The sequence below is a fragment of the Callospermophilus lateralis genome, chromosome 3 (assembly GCF_048772815.1).
Source record: "Callospermophilus lateralis isolate mCalLat2 chromosome 3, mCalLat2.hap1, whole genome shotgun sequence".
In the NCBI taxonomy this organism is placed as follows: domain Eukaryota; kingdom Metazoa; phylum Chordata; class Mammalia; order Rodentia; family Sciuridae; genus Callospermophilus; species Callospermophilus lateralis.
Window position 1 is genome coordinate 23,898,445 of NC_135307.1, and position 22,080 is coordinate 23,920,524.

General features: G+C 32.9%; 1 protein-coding gene across 2 annotated transcripts in view; it reads left to right on the forward strand.

The window, feature by feature from the left end:
* Positions 1–22,080, forward strand: part of Cep128 (centrosomal protein 128) — a 387,702-nt gene that overhangs the window by 353,921 nt on the left and 11,701 nt on the right. For both annotated transcript variants that reach the window (XM_076848049.2, XM_076848048.2), the window contains exons 23-24: positions 4,540–4,617; positions 7,341–7,454. In XM_076848049.2, coding sequence (XP_076704164.1) covers positions 4,540–4,617; positions 7,341–7,454 — 192 coding nt within the window. The remainder of the gene's footprint in view (positions 1–4,539; positions 4,618–7,340; positions 7,455–22,080) is intronic.

The window sequence follows — 22,080 nt, forward strand, 5'->3', positions numbered from 1 at the left end:
GGATGCAAAAGCCACAGAGTCAAATAGACAGGATTTCTACATTTCACTGTTGCTTCTACCACTTGATCTTGCCTTTAGTCTAGAAAAAAATAAACTGCAAACTTTTGCTTCTGGGTTTTTAGTAAAGAGGTCAAAATGCTTGGGTTTATTAGACCATGCTAACTCTGCCTTTGTCTTTATTAGCCAGGGTGGAGGAACTTTTTACAGGCTGTGCTAGTGCTATATTTTATGAAAACAAGAAAAGGAGATGTTAGTATCATAAAGCTCTTCTTACACTTAGCTTCCTGTGATCATCAGAAAGACTACCCAGACCTCATTTATGTATGTGTGTAAGTGGATACAGGGTCCTGAGCACATATTCCTAAGCACTGGTGAGATCAAATTCTTAATAGTTTCATCTTAAAATGCCCCCTACAGAAATCAGCCCATCAATGGATTATCTTCAAAGTCTTACTGCTGACAGTTGATAGATAGTAAAAAAGGGACAGGAATTTATTTTATTAAGTCTTCAGTGTTGGGTCTGGGGTTGTAGCTCAGTGGTAGCATGCTTGCCTAGCATGTTTGATTCTCAGCACCACATACAAATAAATAAAACAAAGGTCCATCACAACTAAAAAATATTTTTTTAAAAGTCTTTGGTATTACTGCTTCCAGTTTCTATCTACTTTTTTTTTTTTTGATTTGTCATGGTTTGTCTAATTATGTAATAAGAACCTTGCCACTTCACCATTCAGACAGCTTGAATTTGCATCTCAGTTTTACCACAATGTGACTGAAGAGTTATGTACGGTTCTCAATCACCTCATCTGTATAATAGTGATGATAGTAATATATACCTCACATAATGGTGTGAGGATTAAGAAATAGATTAAAAATATAATTCCATTTCGAATTACATTTTTGTGGGTTTTTTTTTTCTTTTTTTATATGCTGCTAAACAGGGTTAGGGTTAATGAATCCTTAGCTTTGCCAGTGTTTCCATGCCATGGAAGTTGCTCTTCAAGCTTCTGAGATAAACCAGAAACACACAAAGCAATGGTTCTTTATGAAACGGAGTCTTCACTGTGAATTTTTCTTTGTTTTCAGATTTGGTATGACATTGAGTACCTTCTAATTTTTTCAGAGCAAAAACATGTTTTAGACCATTTCGGTCGGCATTTAATTTATTCTAGAAAAATGAATTAATATAATTAAATTCAGAGGAGGGAAGTTCTGGGGAGTGATGTTGGCCAAATTATATTGTCACATATGTTCATGTACAAATATATAACAACAAATCCCATCATTATGTAACAACTATAATACATCAATAAAAAATGTGGAAAAAATTAAATAGAAATTAAGCACTCTGTCATTTGCTGGTGCCATTACTGAAATATACTTGAAAAATTTTTCCCTTAAGTGTAACAGAAGGGACTTGTCTATGCTCTTTAAAGTATTAGGCAGAAAAAATTAACCAACTTAAAAAGTTTTTTAAAATTTTCTACAAGAGATGTTTTCCCTAGGAAATAATATGATATTCATGGAGTCTTTGAAATCCTACAGGTTCCTTATTTTAGAATGTGTACCTATGGATCTTGTTCCTATATCAGTGTTAGTTTGGGGAAAAAGTGAACTTGAAGTGACATGTAATGTGATGAGATTCTAATCACAGAACTCCAGCCAATATCACATTAAACAACCACAACCAAAAAAGAGTAGAAGTTGCATATTCTTAAGTATTTATGCCAAAGTGGTGATTTTATGTTTCTGTGTACAGAAAGAGAGAGTAAAAATACTCCCCAAATTCACTTACTCATCAAATGTATTGTGAGAGCTGAGATGCCCCAGACCTGGACTCATTATCTTCATTACTTCATGTCTTATTGATATAGATGCCTTAGAAATCTCAGACTCTTTGTGTGTGAAATTCATTTAGAATAATTGCAGTTCGCTTTATTTATTTGTATAATTTGTACATCTTTTACATATGCATTTTTTCTCCCTCCCCCAGTAAGTCAAAAGTTCCTGAAGAATAGGAAATGTGTCATCATTCAATGATACCTAAAATACACATTTGTTGTCAGTTGATTGACTAGACTAGAAAGAAGTCTGGGGACCAGATAGTATTTTTGATATTGAGGAAGATATTTAGAACATATAAATGGAATATAAAACAAACCACAACTGAAATAAATGATGAGAAAGTATAAAGATCAATTAATGGAGACATTAGGGGAGTATAGGAAAGAGGAGTATGAAAATCACTTAAGAAAGAAGGAACCAAGGAGTTTCAAGGTTCACTCACAGAAATGTAGCCATTTGAATATACATCCAGAAATATAATAAAATGGGAAGACAGAATGTGAACATGTGCAAGCCAAAATGATTTGATGCAGTCACTTTAATGGAAAATTTTGAGCAATACATTTGCATAACATGCTGTGTTTTATAGTGGGGAAAGAGTCATTTGCTTATCTTGAAAACAAAATAAGTTTAGTACTTTACCCAAGTTCAGAGGATCACTTCTGAATGAGAAAAATTATGAGATGAAAAAAGGAAATAAAGTTTTAATACTATAAGTCTATTAGAGTATGTGCTAATGAAGACGATTTTAGTCAATGCACAAAGTTTTGCTTTAAAATCATCAGGGCATTGTTTTGTACTTTATTGTAAAAGAGCCAATATAATTCTTTCAAATATTTTGTTATTTAAATAAGCATAGCATATATGGTAGCTAAAACTACCTGTTCTCCTAAATCTGCGTGTTGTGGACTATATTAAGAAATGTCATTTTGATGAATCTTTCCTACACATGAAAAAATTAAATGAAGTCATTTAAAATGCTTGGTAGTTTAAGTGAGTATATGCAGCAGAAAGACTAACAATAATATAAATGTTAAGCAGGAGGAACAAAATACTAAATCCTCTAAATAGACCTTGAAAAAGAAGACTTTTTGAACTTCAAGAAACAGCACCTACAATTTTCTATTTAAAACTGCAAAGGGTATTTGTGGCCTTTCTAAAATTTGTAAGTGACAAAGCTAGAAAGTAGCTATACCTCCAAGTTACAGAACACTGAGAGTGGTGAAGTATCTCAGAGCTGAAAAGGTAGAACCCAAGTACCTGTAAAGGGGATGACAATGGAAAGCAAACATCATTCTGCAGAATTCCAGAAAGGCTTTTGAATTGAAGTAACTGGTACAATTTCTGCAGAAAGAGGAGGTGGAAATCGGCACATTGAAAGTTTCTATGACAAAGAGACCTTTAACTTCCTATCTCGATCCCTGCCTGTACCAAAACCCTGTGGGATGCAGATGGTATATGCCCAGAAGAAATTGAGCCACTGGATTGGAGATGACAGGCAAAGAATAGCATCTCTCTGGAGCGAGATAGGGGATTTCAAATAGAAAGGTTAAACAAAAATTCTGAACTCCTCTTGAGAAAAACAATCTTACTCATAATTTAGATCCCACCTACCTAATAAAAATTTACCACCAAATTAGCCTACACTTTGTTTAATACTAGTCTAGATGAAATTAAATTATTTATGATAATGTTGTACTATGTTTTGGTAAGTAAAAAACTCTGAAATCCTACAGCTTAACAAAAAGAAGTTGTCTCATTACCATGAAGTCCAGTATGGCATGGCTGCTGACTTCTCTGCAACTCTGCAGAGTTATGCCCTTGATCTTGCATGACACTCACTTTCTTCTCATTGATCACACATGGGCCTTACTGTTAATTTCTTTGAAAAATTACTATTTGTTTTAAATTCAAAAGCTAACACTTGATGCCTAATATGTTCTGAAACTGTAACAGGACAGGAGTAAGAATACAGATATACATACATGTTATACCATCTCAGGTCTCAAGGTTACTCCACCACTTACCCTCTTATTTCACATTGGCATTGAAATAATTTCCAAATCATTCCCTCTTAATGCTTATATTGGTGGACATAACAGGACCAGCTAATCAAAGATGTATAATAAGTTCCTGATTTATAATCAGCAGGATCTTGTGTCCCTATTGAAAACATTCAATTTCAGATATTTCTCCTATCTTTTTGAGAACTGCTTCCCATTTCCTTTTTAACCAAAATAATTGAGAACTCTTATTCTTCATAATGATAATACTTGAGCATCTCTAATATGCTTTATATATAAGTAAGTGCAAATTCATCTATTTCTTAGTATTACCTTGTGGTTTATTTCTGATGCTCACTGAAGCAAGTTTGTAAATTAATAAGAATATGAAATGCTCTATAGAAAGTTTAATAGCCTATCAGTTGAAAGCAATTATCCAGAAAGAGTTTTTATATCTGAGTCAGATTTGCAAATGCATCTCATATACTTTTTGAAAGGAAATAATTCTTTTGATTTAAAAAGATATATTTATCTTGGAAATACAATATTATTAGATCTGTTTTTATTTGACCCTCTAAATTCGTAGTTTGATCTGCTCATACCAGTGGTACATCTCATTTTTAGTGTTTAGATTATGAGAGTATTAATCAATTTTTTATAATGTTTCGTTTCTTTATGTTTTTGCTTTCAGAGTACCCGAGTGGCTTTGGACCATCTGGAGTCTGTGCCTGAGAAACTGAGCCTTCTAGAAGGTTTCAAAGACTTCAGAGTGAGAAAGAGTTGGCTTGTCTTTTTCAGTATATTTATCTGAGTGAGAGCACTTGACATCTTCCTGATGTGCAAAGAAAATTGTAGAAGGGAAGAGGGACCAAAAAATGTTGGGGACTTCTGACAATCTATCTTATCATTTTACTGGCATTTATAGTATCTGGACTGAAAAAAAAAATGAAATTATGTGTTAACAGAACATAGGAAAATAGAGACTTTATCCTCCTACTGGAAGTTCACTTGTCCCCCAAAAGCTAAACAAGAATTTAGAAAAACCTGATAATTAAAGAGAGTTACACATTATATTGACAATTGGGAACTTTTTAATTTATGAATTATCTTCTTTTTTACAGATTATAGGGCACTATTTGTCCAGAGATATAATAGTTCACAGGTTATCCCTGTGATAAATGAATTTAGATTCCATATCCCATGCTATTACTAATAAACTACTAATATTTCACATCAAGCCAATTAGTGACACGTGAGGGTTTATACACTGTGATTTTTGTTAAGTTCCTCACAGAGGAGAAATGCAAAGCAAGTTTCACTGTTACCTAGTTATATCGGAAGAGGACCTATCTGGAGAAGATCTTCCCATATCCTCTTAAGGATGCACATGTAATGTACATTTTTGGTGATTTGTAATTTATTTGACAGGGTTGATATGATTTACAGAACATCAATAAATGGCCACAGCTAACAATGTGGAGGATTTCCCTTGGGAGACCACACAGCATCTAATTACATTTGCCTTAAAAAATAACTTTTTAAGTATAGCTTATATTTAGTTCTGTTGAAACCTAACCTATTACTTGAGAATACAGTGGGTAGGAAGAACATCCAGATCATGCCATATTGATTTACTGGAAGAAGTGATATGATGTGGTTCTCAAAATCCATACCATCTTAAAATTACCTTACAATAGCTTGTGTGTGTGAGTGTGTGTGTGTGTGTGTGTGTGTGTGTGTGTGTGTGTGTGTGAATTCAGTAACTAAATATTTTTGAGATCAATCTTAGCTTGACTGGACACATCCTAAAATCTAGACTATTACAAATAGGAGAAAACTGTTTATAGTATATTTTATTGAGGTTTTTGATTCATTCTTGAAATATGCTTACATATTATCAATATTATTAAAGTTTTGATTCTTTCTTGAGATAATGCTTGTATATTCACTGAAATCACTATTTAAGACCATGTAATTTCTTTTTATCCTTATTCAGTCCATAGCAGGGAATATGTTATACCCATATTTTTTTCTCCCTTTTTTCCTGTGCTAACAGAAGTCATCTAAGTGAACAAAGGATCGGGCAAGAGAGAGTATTGGAAACAGGTGGTACTTTTCACTGAGAAACAGATGCCTGACTTATACCAATAAAAACATACAGAATTTAACCTCCAGTAACAGTTCACTGGTTCCCCTTGATCTTCATTGAACTGAATGTTCCTAAGTACAATTCAAAAGTTGTGTTCACCACTGTTACTGAAAGGTTTATTATTATTAATTTTTATGCTAAGGGCTAGTAATTATCTTCACATCTAGCTTATGTATACACAAACTCATAAAAATGCCTTTATAGTAAAATTTCTAGGGGGAATATTTTTCAAAGTTCAGAATTGTACTTTCTGATACATTGAAAGTGAAATCTCTACCTTTAAAAGGGAAAGGAGTATTATGCACACATATGGCCAGTGTGCATAATAGCACAGACTATTTGGCAAACAGCGGCTAAATATGATACATTTTCTTTTTTTTTTAATTTTATTTTTTTTATTGGTTGTTCAAAATATTACAAAGCTCTTGACATATCATATTTCATATATTAGATTCAAGCGGATCTTCTAATCTTCAGAGACAACCTGTATGGGCATTATTTCCTTATTTTACAGATGGGGAAACTGAAGCTTGCAGTATATAAACTAGTCAGAAGTGAGATCTAATTCTGTTTTTTGCCTTGCTGCCTCTTAACATAAAACCCATTCTGTCTGTCCTCTAAAGCCATCTATATGGGTAAATTAAGTCCATTTACTAAATCAATTTCATGAGAACAACTTGACATCACCTTAAGTTAAAAATACATAAAGCCTTTAGATTATTAGAGATGGATTGTATTTTTCAAATCCCTGAAACTTTCTAAAACTCAATGAGCTGAGAACAGAGAGTACAAAGACCAAAGTTATTGTCCTAGTTCATTTCCCTATTACTTGAATTTCAATGCTTATGAAGACTGAGATCTCTTTAAATTTAAAAAATCTATGTAATATAATATTTAAAAGATAATGTTTATGGAGAAGTGAAATAAAAGGGCTTCAATTTTAAAGGCAATATCTTTTAAACAAGGAGAATATTTTGATACCATGTATAATTTTGAAGTATAATATATAACATCCAAAAGTGATGTGGTAACTCTGACTATCTTTGGGCAGCTAATTGTCACTAACACTTTTTCCTTTCATCTAATGAATGCCAGTCATTTCTAACCGACATACTGACTAGTTTCTGAAAGAACGTAAATAAACAGTGTGGTATGGTAGTGTCCACACTGTCCATTTTCTTTCTTTTTGTTTTCTTGATGGTCTCTTTTTCCTTTTGTGCTCTCAAAATGCCTGTGATTATTTCTTATCTACATATTGTTATTTTCTTATTCTAATTTCAAACACTGATTTTTCTTTCTCTGACCAATTTAGATCTTTTATTGTTTTTTTTTTTTCTTTTCAGAATTCCCGCAGTTTATGTGAGAGAACTGATGGGAGATACCCTAAATTCAGAATTCACAGAGATCCTTTTCAGCGGCGACAAGATGATACCAAGTACAGAATGAAAACCCTCAAAGTAATGTTCTTTATGATTATTCTCAGTCTTTAAGCACTATTCCTGTTGAAGCTTACGACCTCTTAAACAGTCCTCATAGTGTTTGTGGAAGGACATTTTTGAAAGAAAAGATTTTCTTTGATACATGGAATAGATTTTCAATTCAATGGGATTAGAGAAGAAAAAAAAAAAATCCAAAAATTGTGCCTACAACATTTTGACAGAGAACTAAGCTTTTAGTCTATGACATTGTTACTCAGTAAGTTATTTTTATGGGAATTGATGCTGCTGAAGAAATCATAAGGCAGGAAACCCCTAGTCACTTGGTTGGTCAAAGTCTTACTATGGTTGACCTGCTCTGTGTGTAAGTCCAGCTTCTTTCAGCCCTCAAATCCCCCATAGATCAACTACTATACAGTCTTTTGTAAGCAATAGTCTTCACATTTCCACTCATTCTTCTCCCAGGTGCATCAACTTAATGCTAATACTTCTGCTTATGATTTGTAAACATGGAATCAACACATAGCAGACTGTGAGGATTTGCCATATTGGCAAAACCATATCATTCCCTAGGCCTGCCTAATACCCATCTGGGACAGATGGATAAACCCATTTGGCCTTGAAAACTTCTTAGCCTAGAGCCAAGTTTCTCAGCTTCAGCATTATGACATTTTGGGCCAGATAAGTCTTTGTTGTAGATACTGCCATATGCATCCTATGATATTTAGCAACATCCCTAGAGTCTCCTCACTAGATGCCAGTAACATTCCCTATCCCAAGTTGTGACATCCCATAATGCATCCAGACATTGCCAAATGTCCCCTGGAGGGCAAAATTTCCCTGTATCAAGAATACTGACTTAGAGAGAATCAATGTATATTCTAATGTGCACTCCAAGCCAATTACCAACCCCCCCCTAAAAAAAAAAATTCAAAAAGCTCTATGGCTTTCTTTATATTGTTACAAGTTTTAATCATTATGAATATTCAGTATGCTGTATATATTCACTTACTATAGCCAAATACAATTATTTCTAAGAAATTTACTCCCTCCTCTGAATATAATTGGATAGAATGTTCAGTGCTCATTTCCATAAATTCTCTTTAGCATGCTTAAAATGAGCACTATGCTTCCTCCATCCTAAACAAAAATTAACACAATTATGCCACATTATTGATATTTCTACTATGAAGAGGACTTTGTTATGACTTTCTTATAACTTTCTTATGACTTTGTTCCTTTTTATCTTTGGTTTCATAGATTAGTATTATTAGTATTATTAACTAGAGCAGTGACCTTGTTCTCTCTTATGGCAATTTTTTAAGTTCCCTAGATCATCTTCCATCATTCCCAGCAGGTTCCATATGCTTAAGCATTTCTCCTTAAACAGGAATACAACATTTAGGCAACAATAAGTAAGGATAATTACTAATTATTTAGCATATATTAGAACAAATTACATGAAATCACCTCTTGTAGGTGTTTCAAAGCTTGTGTTCATTATTATATTTAATCCTCCCAGCAACCCTATCAGGTTGGGGACATTATTTTTTCTCTCTTTGCTGTTGGAGAAAGCAAGGCTGCAGAGTAATTAAGTGGTCAAATCAGTATTAAGACCTAACTCTACCTGGTTTCTGTAATCTACATCTTTGAATACTATGCTAATATAATACAAATTTAGATCACAAAGTTTTCCTGAAGTGACCAAGTGTAAGACCAAATTTTAATATGTAAAAGTTTTCTCCAAAAATACATTAACACAGTACAAACCCATGAGTTCATCAGAGGTCTGAATGCAAATAGAACATTTAAAATATTATTTTCCAATACACTAGGTTTGGTGTCAGGTGAATCAGTGTTATCTAGTGGCACCTAAAATTGCTATAAATCAATGCAATTTCCGTAATAGCATATGGCAAAGCTATGAATGTTTAACATGTTCAGCAAGTAATCTCATTGTAGTTCTGTTTAAAATTACATTTGCAGCTGAAGATAAAATCAGGCCTGGTTTGTAAGAGAAGCCAACACTTGGCAAAATGAGAAGCAAGTTTGAAAATTTGCAAAAGGTGATACAAGTATACGATAGAATCAGAAAGCATAGTTTTTGATGGTGTTATGCCACATTAATACTACTTATACATTTTAAAACGTATTTCTATCTCAGTGACGAGTACATAGACTATCACTAAACATAGCAGATGCCTGCCCTGAAATAGTGTGGTAATCCAACACAAAACTCTTGGGAATATCACATATTTTGTAGTCTCTGCAGAGGAAACATGAGAACCCGTTTTTGCCAGTTGTAGACATGAGTGGTCATTTGCTTATATGTTTTTTTATTAAATCAATTACTTAAAGAGACTGAGAAGGAAATCAGCTTCAAAAGAAGCCTGTGTTTAGGTACAGTGTGAGAAATCATTTCTTTGCTCTGTGGATAATCAGTAATCTGGTAAATCATCGACATGCTGAAGAAAATGCTACAAATAAGAGAAATTGGAACTCTTTCTACCAAGAGAAAAGATGTCCCATTTACTACAACATCAGTTTCATAAGACAGTATTTCAGCAAGTTATTAAATTTTCCCACAATTTTGTTAGAACAGAGTTCAAAGAAAAGGCACATTATAAGAACTGGAGTTGAGAGATTCTGCTGAGAACTGCACGTGGTTTCAGGAAATAAGTTAGTAAAGAATTCTTTTTAACTCAATAAACATACTGTAGCTTTGATATTGCAAAACACTGTACTAACTATTGGGAGTGGAGATGGGGTATAGGCATATGAAGATGGAGAAAGCATGATCTTGAAAGATGGAGAATAATTACTTAATCATCTTAATTCTAGCAGATAAATCTTGCATTATTGTTCTAGACCAGAAGTTAGCAAACTGCTCATGGGGTTAAATCTTGCCTACCAACTACTTTTGTAAATAAAGGTCTATTAAAATACAACCCACCCACTTATTCACGTTTTCTATGACTGCTTTTACACTACTTAATTGTAGAATTAAGTAGTTGCAACAGAAACTATGGCCCACAAAGCCTGAAGTATTTATCTGACCATCTGTAGAGAAATTTACCAATACGTGGTCTAGAGAAAGGAAATTGGCAATCTTCTTTTATATATTATATGAAATATTTTCTTTTCCTTATTTACCAAATACTGCCCAAGCCCTTTGGAAAAGCATAAAAGTATCCATCCATTTAATATGTATTTGTTGAGCACCATCTATATGCCTGAAACATTCATGGCATAAATCAGTGAGCCCTTTTGGAGTTCCTGTTCTAGTCAGAGGATATTCATGTTTGTTGTTATTTTCTGAATATTTGTTGGGTTTCTACTAATACACAATGCACTGTGCTAGGGACTCAAGAGAATGGCATAAGAAAAATCACTGCCAACCCTTAGCAGTTTAAAACCTTCACACAAACAATAGAAGTACAAAGGAGAAAAGGGTAAATGTAATAAAGGTGACCCCAATAAACCTCTTTCATGGTTCAGAGAAAAGAAAGATGCTCACAAGGCTTTTGAAAAGAGATTTATAATGACAAAGTGCAGAGAAGTGTTTTATTCACATCTGAATTTGCAAAAGGTCCTTTGTTAGCATTTCAGTTGTAGAAGTCTGCCCATATTGCTGTTGACAGACAAATAATTGTTGGAATAGCAGAACTGTGTTGGCAGCTGGCTTCTTTCATGTTGTTGCTGTTTTTTAAAAAGCACTGAAACATCCAGTATGACCACACAACCATTGGAAAGGACTGGCAAGTGGGCAAGTCAAGTTCTCTTTCAACCCAAGGCTGGAGCTGATCTCATTCACCAAGAATGAGATCACCAGAACACAAATGATCAGATTTCTAGAAACCTGTTGAGATTTTGAGCAGTGCACAAGAAACACAATTATAAGGGCATATTATAAAAATACAATAATATTATGTTGTATTAAGATGGCCAAGCTAATTGAACAAAGCCTGATCTAAAAACTTATATTTAGAATTCAGTTCAAAGCTGAATCTAACACATTTTCACTGCCTCTCTGTAGACTACAGAAGCATTCATGGCCTCTTTTCCATCCGGCCTAATTGAGTTTCTGTAGGACATACAAGCTCCCTTGCCGTCCCAGCTGTTTCAAATAGAACAAAATGTCCCAAAGTCAGCCAGTAACACACCATTGCTAATCTGAATTCACAGAGGAGCATGAGTTTGTCCAAGAAATCTCTATTTGTTACCTTTACCAGTACTAAATATATGGTTTTAATTAGCATTGGAATTTTTTAGTAAAATTACAGAAAGCATTTTTTTTCCTATTTTCCTTCCTCCTATAAGGAAAATCATGGTTTTTAACTTCTAGTTGAAGAGTTAGTATGCAGCTGCTTTAAAAAAAAAAATTAATTTGTTTTAATTATACATGACAGTAGAATCCATTTATGTACTTTGATATATTATACATAGATGGGATATAATTTCTCATTTTTCTGAGTGTACATGTTGCAAAATTATATTGGTCTTGCAGTCACATATATACATACAGTAATAATGTCTGTTTCATTCTACTATCTCTTCTGTCCCCACATTCCCTCCATTTCCCTCCCATCACTCCCTCTACCTAATCTAAGGTAACACTATTCTTCCCTAGTGCCCCCCACCTTATTGTGAAATAGTATCCACATATTAAAGAAAACACTCGGCCTTTGGTTTTGTGGGATTGTCTTATTTCACTTAGCATAATATTCTCCAACTCCAAGTATTTACTGGCAAATGCCATAATTTTAGTCGTCTTTTTAGCTGAGTAATATTCCATTGAGTATATATACCACATTTTCTTTTTCCATTCATCTATTGAGGGACACCTAGGTTGATTCCATAGTCTAGCTCTTGTGAATTGAGCTGCTATAAATATTGATGAGGCTGTGACACTATAGTATTCTGATTTCAAATCCTTTGAGTATAAACCAAGGAATGGGATAGCTGGGTCAAATAGTGATTCTATTCCCAGTTTTCCAAGGAATCTCCATAGTGCTTTCCATATTGCCTGCACCAATTTGCAGTCCCACCAGCAATGCATGAGTGTACATTTCGCCAACATTTATTGTTGCCTGTATTCTTGATGATTGCCATTCTGACAGGAGATAAAATCTTAGAGTAGTTTAGATTTGCATTTCTCTAATTGCTAGAGATGTTGAACACTTTTTCATATATTTATTGATTTATTGTATTCTTCTGTAAAGTATCTGTTCAGTTCCTTAGCACATTTATTGATTGGGTTATTTGTTGTTTTCTTATCAACAAATTTGGTGTTAAGTTTTTTGAGTTCTTTATATATCCTAGAAATTAATGCCTTATCGGAGGTGTGTGTGGTGAAGATTTTCTCCCAATCTGTAGGCTCTCTCCTCCCTTTATTGTTTCCTTTGCTGAGAAAAAGCTTTTTAATTTGAATCCATTCCATTTATTAATTCTTAATTTTACTTCTTGTGTTTTAGGAGTCTTGTTAAGGAAGTCAGATCCTAGGCCAACAGGGTGAAGATTTTGGCTTATTTTTTCTTCTATTAGGTACAGCTTCTCTATTCTAGTGCCTAAGACTTTGATTCACTTTGAGTTGATTTTTGTGCAGGGTGAGAAATAGAGGTTTAATTTCAGTTTGCTACATACGGATTTCCAGTTTTGCCAGCACCATTTGTTAAATAGGCTACCCTTTTTCCAGTGAATTTTTTTGGCATTTTTGCAACTGCTTTTTAACAAAGCAGATGCTGCACAGGGTAAGATGAAGTAGGTGAGGATGTCTGGATAATGGCTTTCAGCAGCATTTATGAAGATAGAGATTGCAAAGTCCTTTGTTGTATTTGTTTGAGGTAAGCACATGTGCGATATAAGTAAATGTTTGTCCCTGGAAGTCATTTCTCCCTCATTATATCTCTCTGTGATATATTTATGCCTTGCTTATAGCAATTAATGGCTTTTAGCACTTTCTCTCTCAAGTCAGCTATTTCTAACTTAAATCTTCTACGACAGTGGCTTTGAAAACACACTACACATAACTCCTAGTGAAACTCAAGATTGTAGGTGGTGCATAAACATTTTTTATTTTAATGACTATAAAAATATGTCAATAGTGTATTATTCATGTAATTTTACAGATATTTCTTGGAAACAATAGTGGCAATCTTGGGGGAATTTGATGGAGTATTAACCTTATAATACCCCAATTATCTTATTTATAACCTCCGTTCTCCATGCTCTGATAAGAAATTATATATGAACTAGTATGCAAATGTATCTCTGTGCTTCCCTCAATCCCAACCAATTTGTCATATTCTTTAGGCCACTCTTATACGGAGATTAAAAGGTAAATTTGTGTGAGCTTATTAAAGAAAATATAACTAGAATACCAAAGCTTAGGAAATGCTGTTTTCCTGGATAGTGTGGCATCTTTGATTCCAGAATACACAGAGATCATACATGTTAAGTTGGTGATTTTTTAAAATAATATTTTTCTAGCTTCAGCCTTTCTGGTATTCTAACAAAAATAAAAAAAAATAGTTGTTTATTTTTCCAGCACACCCAAAACTTTGTAAGCAATCAAATCATAAAATCTGAATGGATTTTTGTTCTTTTGAAGTGAACAAGACTAACCTGCTGCCATAATGTTTAGTTGATTTCATCTTGTTCTTTACAAATCACCCAAAATATTGCCAACTGAAAGGGGATTTTTTTTCTTTTAATAAAAACTAAAAATAGTAATGGATTAGACTGATTATTAGGATCAGCATGGAACTTAGTTAAGCATATTAAGTTTTAAACCTAATAGAGCTCCATTTTACCAACTCCTTTTCTTTTAACAAGTCACTAAATAAATTACTCAACAGGGACATTAGAAAAGCAAAGATTGTGAAGAAATTCAGAGAGGCCATTTTTAATATCGAATGTAAATTCTAGGTCCTAAAAGTCTAAAAGTATAAGGAATATCAGTTAAATTTATTAGCTTTTAATAGGCATATAATTAATAATATATACACTCAAACAATCATCATTTCCTTTAAAATGCTCACTTTAAGAGAATAAGCAGTGTTTCAAATGAGGCCAGCATTTCTAAAACATCTTATGTTTCTGTCTTTAATTCAGTGGCACGATCTATTGAGTGCTCTTGTTGGCAACAAATTTTTATCTACTGTTAGTAGATTTGGTTTTTGAAAATAAAGTCACATTAAGTCAAATCTGAAGTAGACAGAAAATACATGAAAATGGAATAAAGAGTTTTTTATTAGTGGTTTTCTAGAAATATAGAATTTTAGACCATATAATACCAATTAGTAAGGATAAGTGTATTAGTATTATTAGAAAAACTACTGAGCTTCAGATGACCTGATCTAGCACAGTATTCTCATGAATGTTATTCTGGTGGATGAGTATTGCTTTGGGTTTATAGTATTATTGAATCAGTTGAATTTCTTATGATAAAGATGGTTAGCATGGTTTTAAGTGCTGCCTGTGCAGTGTGTCTATCCAGACTGAATAGGTTGATAGAATGTAAAATGTTTGAGGACTTAAAGGAGATCTGATCCAGCCCCCTTAATTTCTTACATGAAAAAACAGGATGTGACAGTGTCTCCCATGTCCCAAATTCCACAATTGCAAATTGGAATTTCTGTACTTTGATAAAGAGATGATCATATACATTATTGAATGACGAATGGATAGCAGAAGAAATCAGAAATGAAATAAAAAAATACGTAGAGGTAAATGAGAACAGTGATACAACATATCAAAGTCTCTGGGACACTTTGAAGGTAATGCTAAGAGGAAAGTTCATTGCATTGAGCTCATTTATTAAAAGAATAGAAAGCCAACAAATAAATGACCTAAAAGACCTAGAAAAAACAAATCAACACCTAAATCAGTAGAAACAGGAAATAATTGAATCAGAGCTGAATTCAATAAAATTTAAACAAAATACAATTCAAAATAATTGACAAAATATAGAGTTGGTTCTTTGAAAAAAATACATAAAATTGAGAAACCCTTAGCCCAGATAATGAAGAGACAGAGAGAAAAAACTCAAATTACTAAAAAAAATCATTATAAAAAGAGGAAATATCATAACAGACATTACTGAAATACAGAAGATAATCAGAAACTATTTTGAAAATTTATAGTCCAATAAAATAAAAAGTCTTGAAGATATCAACAAATTTCGAGACATGTGAACTACCTAAACTGAATCAGGAGGACATATTTGAATAGATCAGTTTCAAGCAATGAAATAGAAGACACCATCAAAAGCGTACCAACCATGAAAAGCCCAGAACCAGACAGATTCTTAGCCGAGTTCTACCAGACCTTCAGAGAAGAATTAACACCAATACTCCTTAAATTATTCATGAAATAGAAAAGGAGGGAACCCTTCCAAACTCATTCTGTAAAGCTAGTATCACCCTGATACCAAAACTAGATAAAGACACATCAAGGAAAGAAAACTTCAGACCAATATCTATGTTCATAGATGCAAAAATTCTCAATAAAATTCTGGCAAATTGCATACAAACATGTTAAAAAGATAAGGCATCACCATCAAATGGGGATCATCCCGGGGATGCAAGTTTGGTTCAACATACAGAAATCAATGAATGTAATTCACCACATCAAGACTCAATAGAAGCAGAAAAAGCAGTTGACAAAATGCAGCATCCTTCATGTTCAAAATACTAGAAAAACATCATATCTTAATTTTGTAAAAGTTATATAGGCTAACCCAAGGCCAACGTCATTCTAAGTGGAAAAAAATTGAAAGCATTTCAAGAACTGGAACAAGACAAGATGCCCTCTTTCACCACTTTTATTTAACATCATCATTGGAACTCCAGCCAAAGCAATTAGATAGGAAAAAGATATTAAAGTGATAAGAATAGGAACAGAAGAACTCAAACTATCACTATTCGTTGATGACATGATTCTATATTTAGAAAACCCAAAAAAGTCCAGCAGAAAACTACTAGAACTAATAAATGAATTCAGCTAAGTAGCAGGATATAAAATGAACACCCATAAATGAAATATGTCCCTATACATCAATGATGAATCCACTGAAAGCGAAGTCAGGGAAACTACCCCATTCACAACAGCCTCAAATAAATAAATAAAATACTTGGGAATCAATCTAACCAAAGAGGCGAAAGACCTCTACAATGAAAACTGTAGAACACTAAGGAAAAAAAAAATTGAAGAAGATCTTAGAAGATGGAAAGATCTCCCATGCTCTTGGATAGGCAGAATTAACATTGTCAAAATGGCCACACTCCTGTAGCTCTAGAAGTAAAACCAAGAATCAGAAAATGTGATGAAATCAAACCAAAAAGCTTCTTCACAGGAAAGGAAACAACCAAGAATGTGAAGAGAGAGCCTACAGAATGGGAGAAAATCTTTATCACATGTACCTCAGATGTTTATAGCAGCTCAATTCACAATAGCTAAACTATGGAACCAACCTAGGTGCCCTTCAACAGATGAATGGATAAAGAAAATGTGGTGTATACATGCACAATAGAATATTATTCATCCTTAAAGATGAATGAATTATGGCATTTGCTGGTAAATAGATGGAACTGGAGAATATCATGCTAAGTGAAATAAGCCAATCCCAAAGACCCAGTGCCCTAATGTTTTCTCTGATATGCAGATGCTAATTCACAGTAAGGCTTATGGAGGCGGGAGGCGTCTAGGGAAGAATAGACGTAATTTGAACTAGACAGAGGGGGGAAGGGAGAGATATGGATACGAAGGGTAGTAGAATGAATTGGACATTATTACCCTATGTGCATATATGATTACACGACTGGTGTAATTCTATATCATGTTCAACCAGAAGAATGAGAAGTTATGCTCCATTTATGTATGATGTAGGCATTCTATTGTCATGTATAATTAATTAAAACAAATAAAAAGAAAAACATAACAAAAAAGAAATGATCATATGTGATGGGAAGATGAAAGTAATCAAAGCCTCACCCTCATGGAGATTAAAATCTAACTTATCGAGCATGCAGAATGAGTTACTAAGGGCAGATTTTAAGGCAACCATCTGCAAGGTTGAACTTTCAAGTAGGAATAAAGTTTGCTGAGAAAGAGGTTAAACTTGCTTGAGCATTGATGGAATATTGGGACTTCATAGTGAGCATAAATGGAGAGATGGTACATTGTTTGATGAGAGACAAATTCAAGAAAACATTTCTGCCACTGATTCAGAAATGCCTATGTGTTTTTTCTTTCTCTCCAGGGAAAGATTGGATAAATTAAAATTCATCAATTAAATGTATCATTTATCTTATAAACTTTGAACTTATAGTATTCCTGAGAGAAAAATATTTGGTGGGCATCCATAAATATTAATCATTAGATATCAGTTTAGCAAAGAAATATAGTCAGGTTGGAACAGATTTTAAGAAATTACAATGTGGGTTATGAAAGAGAAGTGGAAGAAGCCCAGTGAAAATATTAGAAAATGCAAGTTTCTTCATCCAATGGAATTTTTTCAGAGAATCCTGGCTAACTAGCTTGTTGAGACTTAAGATAGCAATAAAAATAGGTCCTTGTACTAAGGATATAAGAATTGGTAAAAGCAAAAGCTGAGTTTATTGAAATTGCAGTGACTCTTTCTTTTTAATAAATATTTCTTTTTTGTATTTAAGAATTTGATTCAACAACAGGCAAGAGTTAAAAAGAATATAATCACCTTCTAAAATTTACTTCTATAGAAATTTCACAGATTAAATAGCAATATAGAATTGGAGGAGATGAAAGTATTTTTTTCATATTCTAGAATACTGATTATGCAAAGAGATTATGAAATATATTTCTTTCAATGTTAATTTCTGTGATTCTATTTCAAGGTAATATGGGGGATTCTGACAGTTCTTCGAAGATATAAAATGTTAGTACTGAAAGTTATATTAAAATTGAACCTCCTCATTTTCTATGTGTGAAAAAAAAAAACGTGGGTAGTTGGATGATAAATAAATCAAACATTGTAAAAGAAAGGATAACAGCTTTAAGTGTATATTCGCCTATTAACAAAGTATCAAAATATTTGAAGCAAAAGTGGGTAGAGCCGAAAAGAAAAATAGACTAATCTGTAATTGTATTTGGAAATTTTAATATTCTTCTTTTAATCATTAACAAAATCATAAGAATAAAAATCAGTCCTGATATAGAAGTCTTAAACAACCAACAACACCTAATATTTTATATCAAACAACAACACCTAACTAATATTTATAGAGTAGTATCTCCACACACAATCACTAATTGCACATATTTTTCAAGTACATATTGAACATTCTCCAAGACAGGATATACTCTGAGTGATAAAAATTCAATAAATTTAAGAAGATTGAAATGATGTGTTGTTTTCCTACACAGGAATGAAACCAGAAATTGAAAGATATCTAAGATATTCCCAAATATTTAGAAATTAAACAGCTTATTTTTAAATTATCCAAGAATAGGTGAAGAAAGAAAAGCAAAGGAATTATAAATATTTAACTATATAAAAATAAAAACACAACTTATGAAAATCTATGGGGAACAACTAAAAAGTGATCAGAGGAAAATTGGTAGCATCACATATGTATACTACAAAAGAATAACGATCTGAAGTCACCAATCTAAACTTCCATCATAAGAAATTAGAAAACAAAGAGCAAATAACACACAAAGTATGTAACAATAAGGAAGGAATAAAAAGAGAAATCAATGAAATAAAAAGCAAATAAATAGAAAAAAATAAATTAAACCAAAGCTGGTTTCCTTGAGAAAAATTTATAAAATTAAAAAAAAAAAAAAAGCAACCACAAAACACAACTAAATAGACTGAATAGAAAGAATATACAAATGGCTAAGTTTAGGAATGAAAAAGGTACATTAATAGAAATCCTTATGACCTTAAAAGTATAAACAGGTAATAGTGTGATTCACTTTATGTATGACAATTTAAATAAAATGAAATGAATATGAATAAACAGCCTTAAAATGTATTATTCAGAAATCCCAGTTCTAGTAATCTATATTAAATAAATAAAATTTGAACATAGCTTTTTTTACCAAGATATTTACCAAATGGTTACTTACAGTAGGAAAAAAAAAAAAAAAGCTGGAATCAACCTTAAGTTTATGACAGTAAATTTATAAAATATACTATGATGTAACTGTGATGATGACGATTGAAAATTTTCCATATAGTGTTATTTGCAAAAAGTAGGAGGGGCTGGGAATAGCATGTAAGGCACATGTGTTAAGTGAGAGAAAGAGACAAAGAGCAGGAAACAAAATATTCAACAAATGGTTTATAAAATGGTTTATAAATAGATATTTATAAACAAAAACTGGAAAATTGTACTCTTAAATTGGGTTAATAAGCTAATTTGGTGGATTATTTTTTTCTTCTAAATGTTTTATTGTATTTTCCAAATTGGCTAAGGAATGAAATATGTGAGTGCCTTATTTTAGCCTTGTATTCCTAGAAGCTGGTTTTATCATTAAATATGTATTATTTATGTAAAATGGAAAAGATATAACCTGTGTTTTGATGCCAGTTGATTTTGTTTTAAATTTTAGAATCAAGCCATTGAGGAAAAATGAATATTATTTAATTATCTTCATTATTCCTCCAGTAGACACATTTGAGGTCATCATACAGGAGCTTCTCCATGAAAATGCCCAATCTGCAGTCTACCCTTTCTCATCTTTCCAGTTCCAGTGTCAGTGGGCAAAATGTGTATTTGCTTTATCTTGCTTTCTCTTGTCTTTCTTTTCTCTTATCATGCCATAGTCATCAAAGCATCTTTTAGTGGGAAACCATATCATTACACTTTTTTTTTGTACTTACAGACTAAACCATGATTTAGTGGAGTTCTCTAGCATTAGTGGAGACCATCACCTTCCTTTCCATTTATGCATTTTCCAACTCCAGCCAGGCCTTTAGTATCCACATCTGAACTACCACAATTACTAGCTTGTCTGACTCTAATTTCCCCTGGTTGTTGGAGTATTTAAAAGTGGTTGTTGGAGTATACTTGAGACACAATTTCTTTCCCAGAAATCCTACAGTGAGCAGCACCTATTTCTAATGAAATCCCCACAATGTGTTAGCACTAAAAAAAAAAAAAAAAAAAAAAAAAAAATCACGTGGTTGAAAACCTCAGGATCTGCATCTTATGTAGAACTAAATTCCTTAGTACATAAAGGCTAAAAGGCTCAGATCTTCAACCATCTGAGGATTATATACATGCCTTTTTTGCTCAAAATAAATTGGCCTTTTACAAATATGTACAAACTTTGCCTTTCTTGGTGACAAAAAATTAAGAAGTTGGTAGCTGGTGCAGAGAATGACACCTAATTCATCAAGCTACCTGAGGCCTTACTAGGTGGGGACCATGTTTTGAGGAATCTTTTAAAGCCACCTTTTGCTATGTAATCATTAGCAAAATTCTTGATCTCTTCCACTCTCCAGACTCACAGTTATCCCCAGTTACAGCCTTTTAATTGGTATTCCCACCTCAACACTTGCCCACTCCAATATGTTCTCCACACATAGGCCAAAGTAATCTTTGAAAATGTAACTCAAAGCTATTATTTTACTTTTTAAAACTCTTGATTGCCTTCTGATTGTATTTAAGAAAAAAGTCCCAAATCTTAAACATGGCCTTTACCCACGTCTGGACCTACTATGACCACCTTCCTCTGCAGAGGCTCAGTATTCCTAATCCATGAGGTCTTCCATGTGTTCTCAAACACACCAACTCTTTTTCATTTCAGTACTCACATGGTCTGTGACATCATTCCCTGCTTCCCTACTTCCCTTTTAGTTTTCCCATCCCTACCCATAAGTTTCCCTTTAGGTGACTCACAGATTTCATACCCAGCATTGAAATACTGCCTTCAGTATCAATTTCCAGAAGGATCTCTTTGGATCTCAAGTCTAAATTGGCATATTCCTATTATTTCTTGCTCTTATAGCAATTATCACAATTTTTAATAATATATTTTGTGTAGTTTGTTATACCTTTCTCCCCTGCCAGCCTTAAGGTTTCCTGATCATACACCCCAATGTCTTGTTTGTTCTTTGTTCAGTACATAATATGTGTCTAATAAATTATTATTAAATGAATGAATAAAAGAAAGAAAAAAGAATAATAAATAATTAGAAAAAAATTCATGAGAAAACTGCTATTATTTTACTCTTTATGAATGTATATTAAATCACCTACTTTAATTTGCTTAATTAGTAAACTTATTTAAAGTTGTAATCATCTTTTTCAGCTAAGATTTGGGGAGAAGGATACATTCGTACAACACATAAAAAGAGAGACTTTTGTGTGGTCATTTTTGTTTGTCTTAAACTTTTGCTGAATGTGTAAGAATATTAATCATAATGGAAGGCAGGCCAGCTAAATGTATTTAAAAATATCAAATTATTTTTATTGACTCAGTGTTTCCACCTAAGAATTTGTCATAAGGAATAGACCTAAATATGGAAAAGGTTATATATTTAAAGATATTTCTCACAGTGTTATTTATAGGAGTAAGACACTGGAAACCACCTAAATGCCAAGTAAAATAATGGCTGAGCAAAACTTGTTATATCCACCAGATAGCATATGAGTAA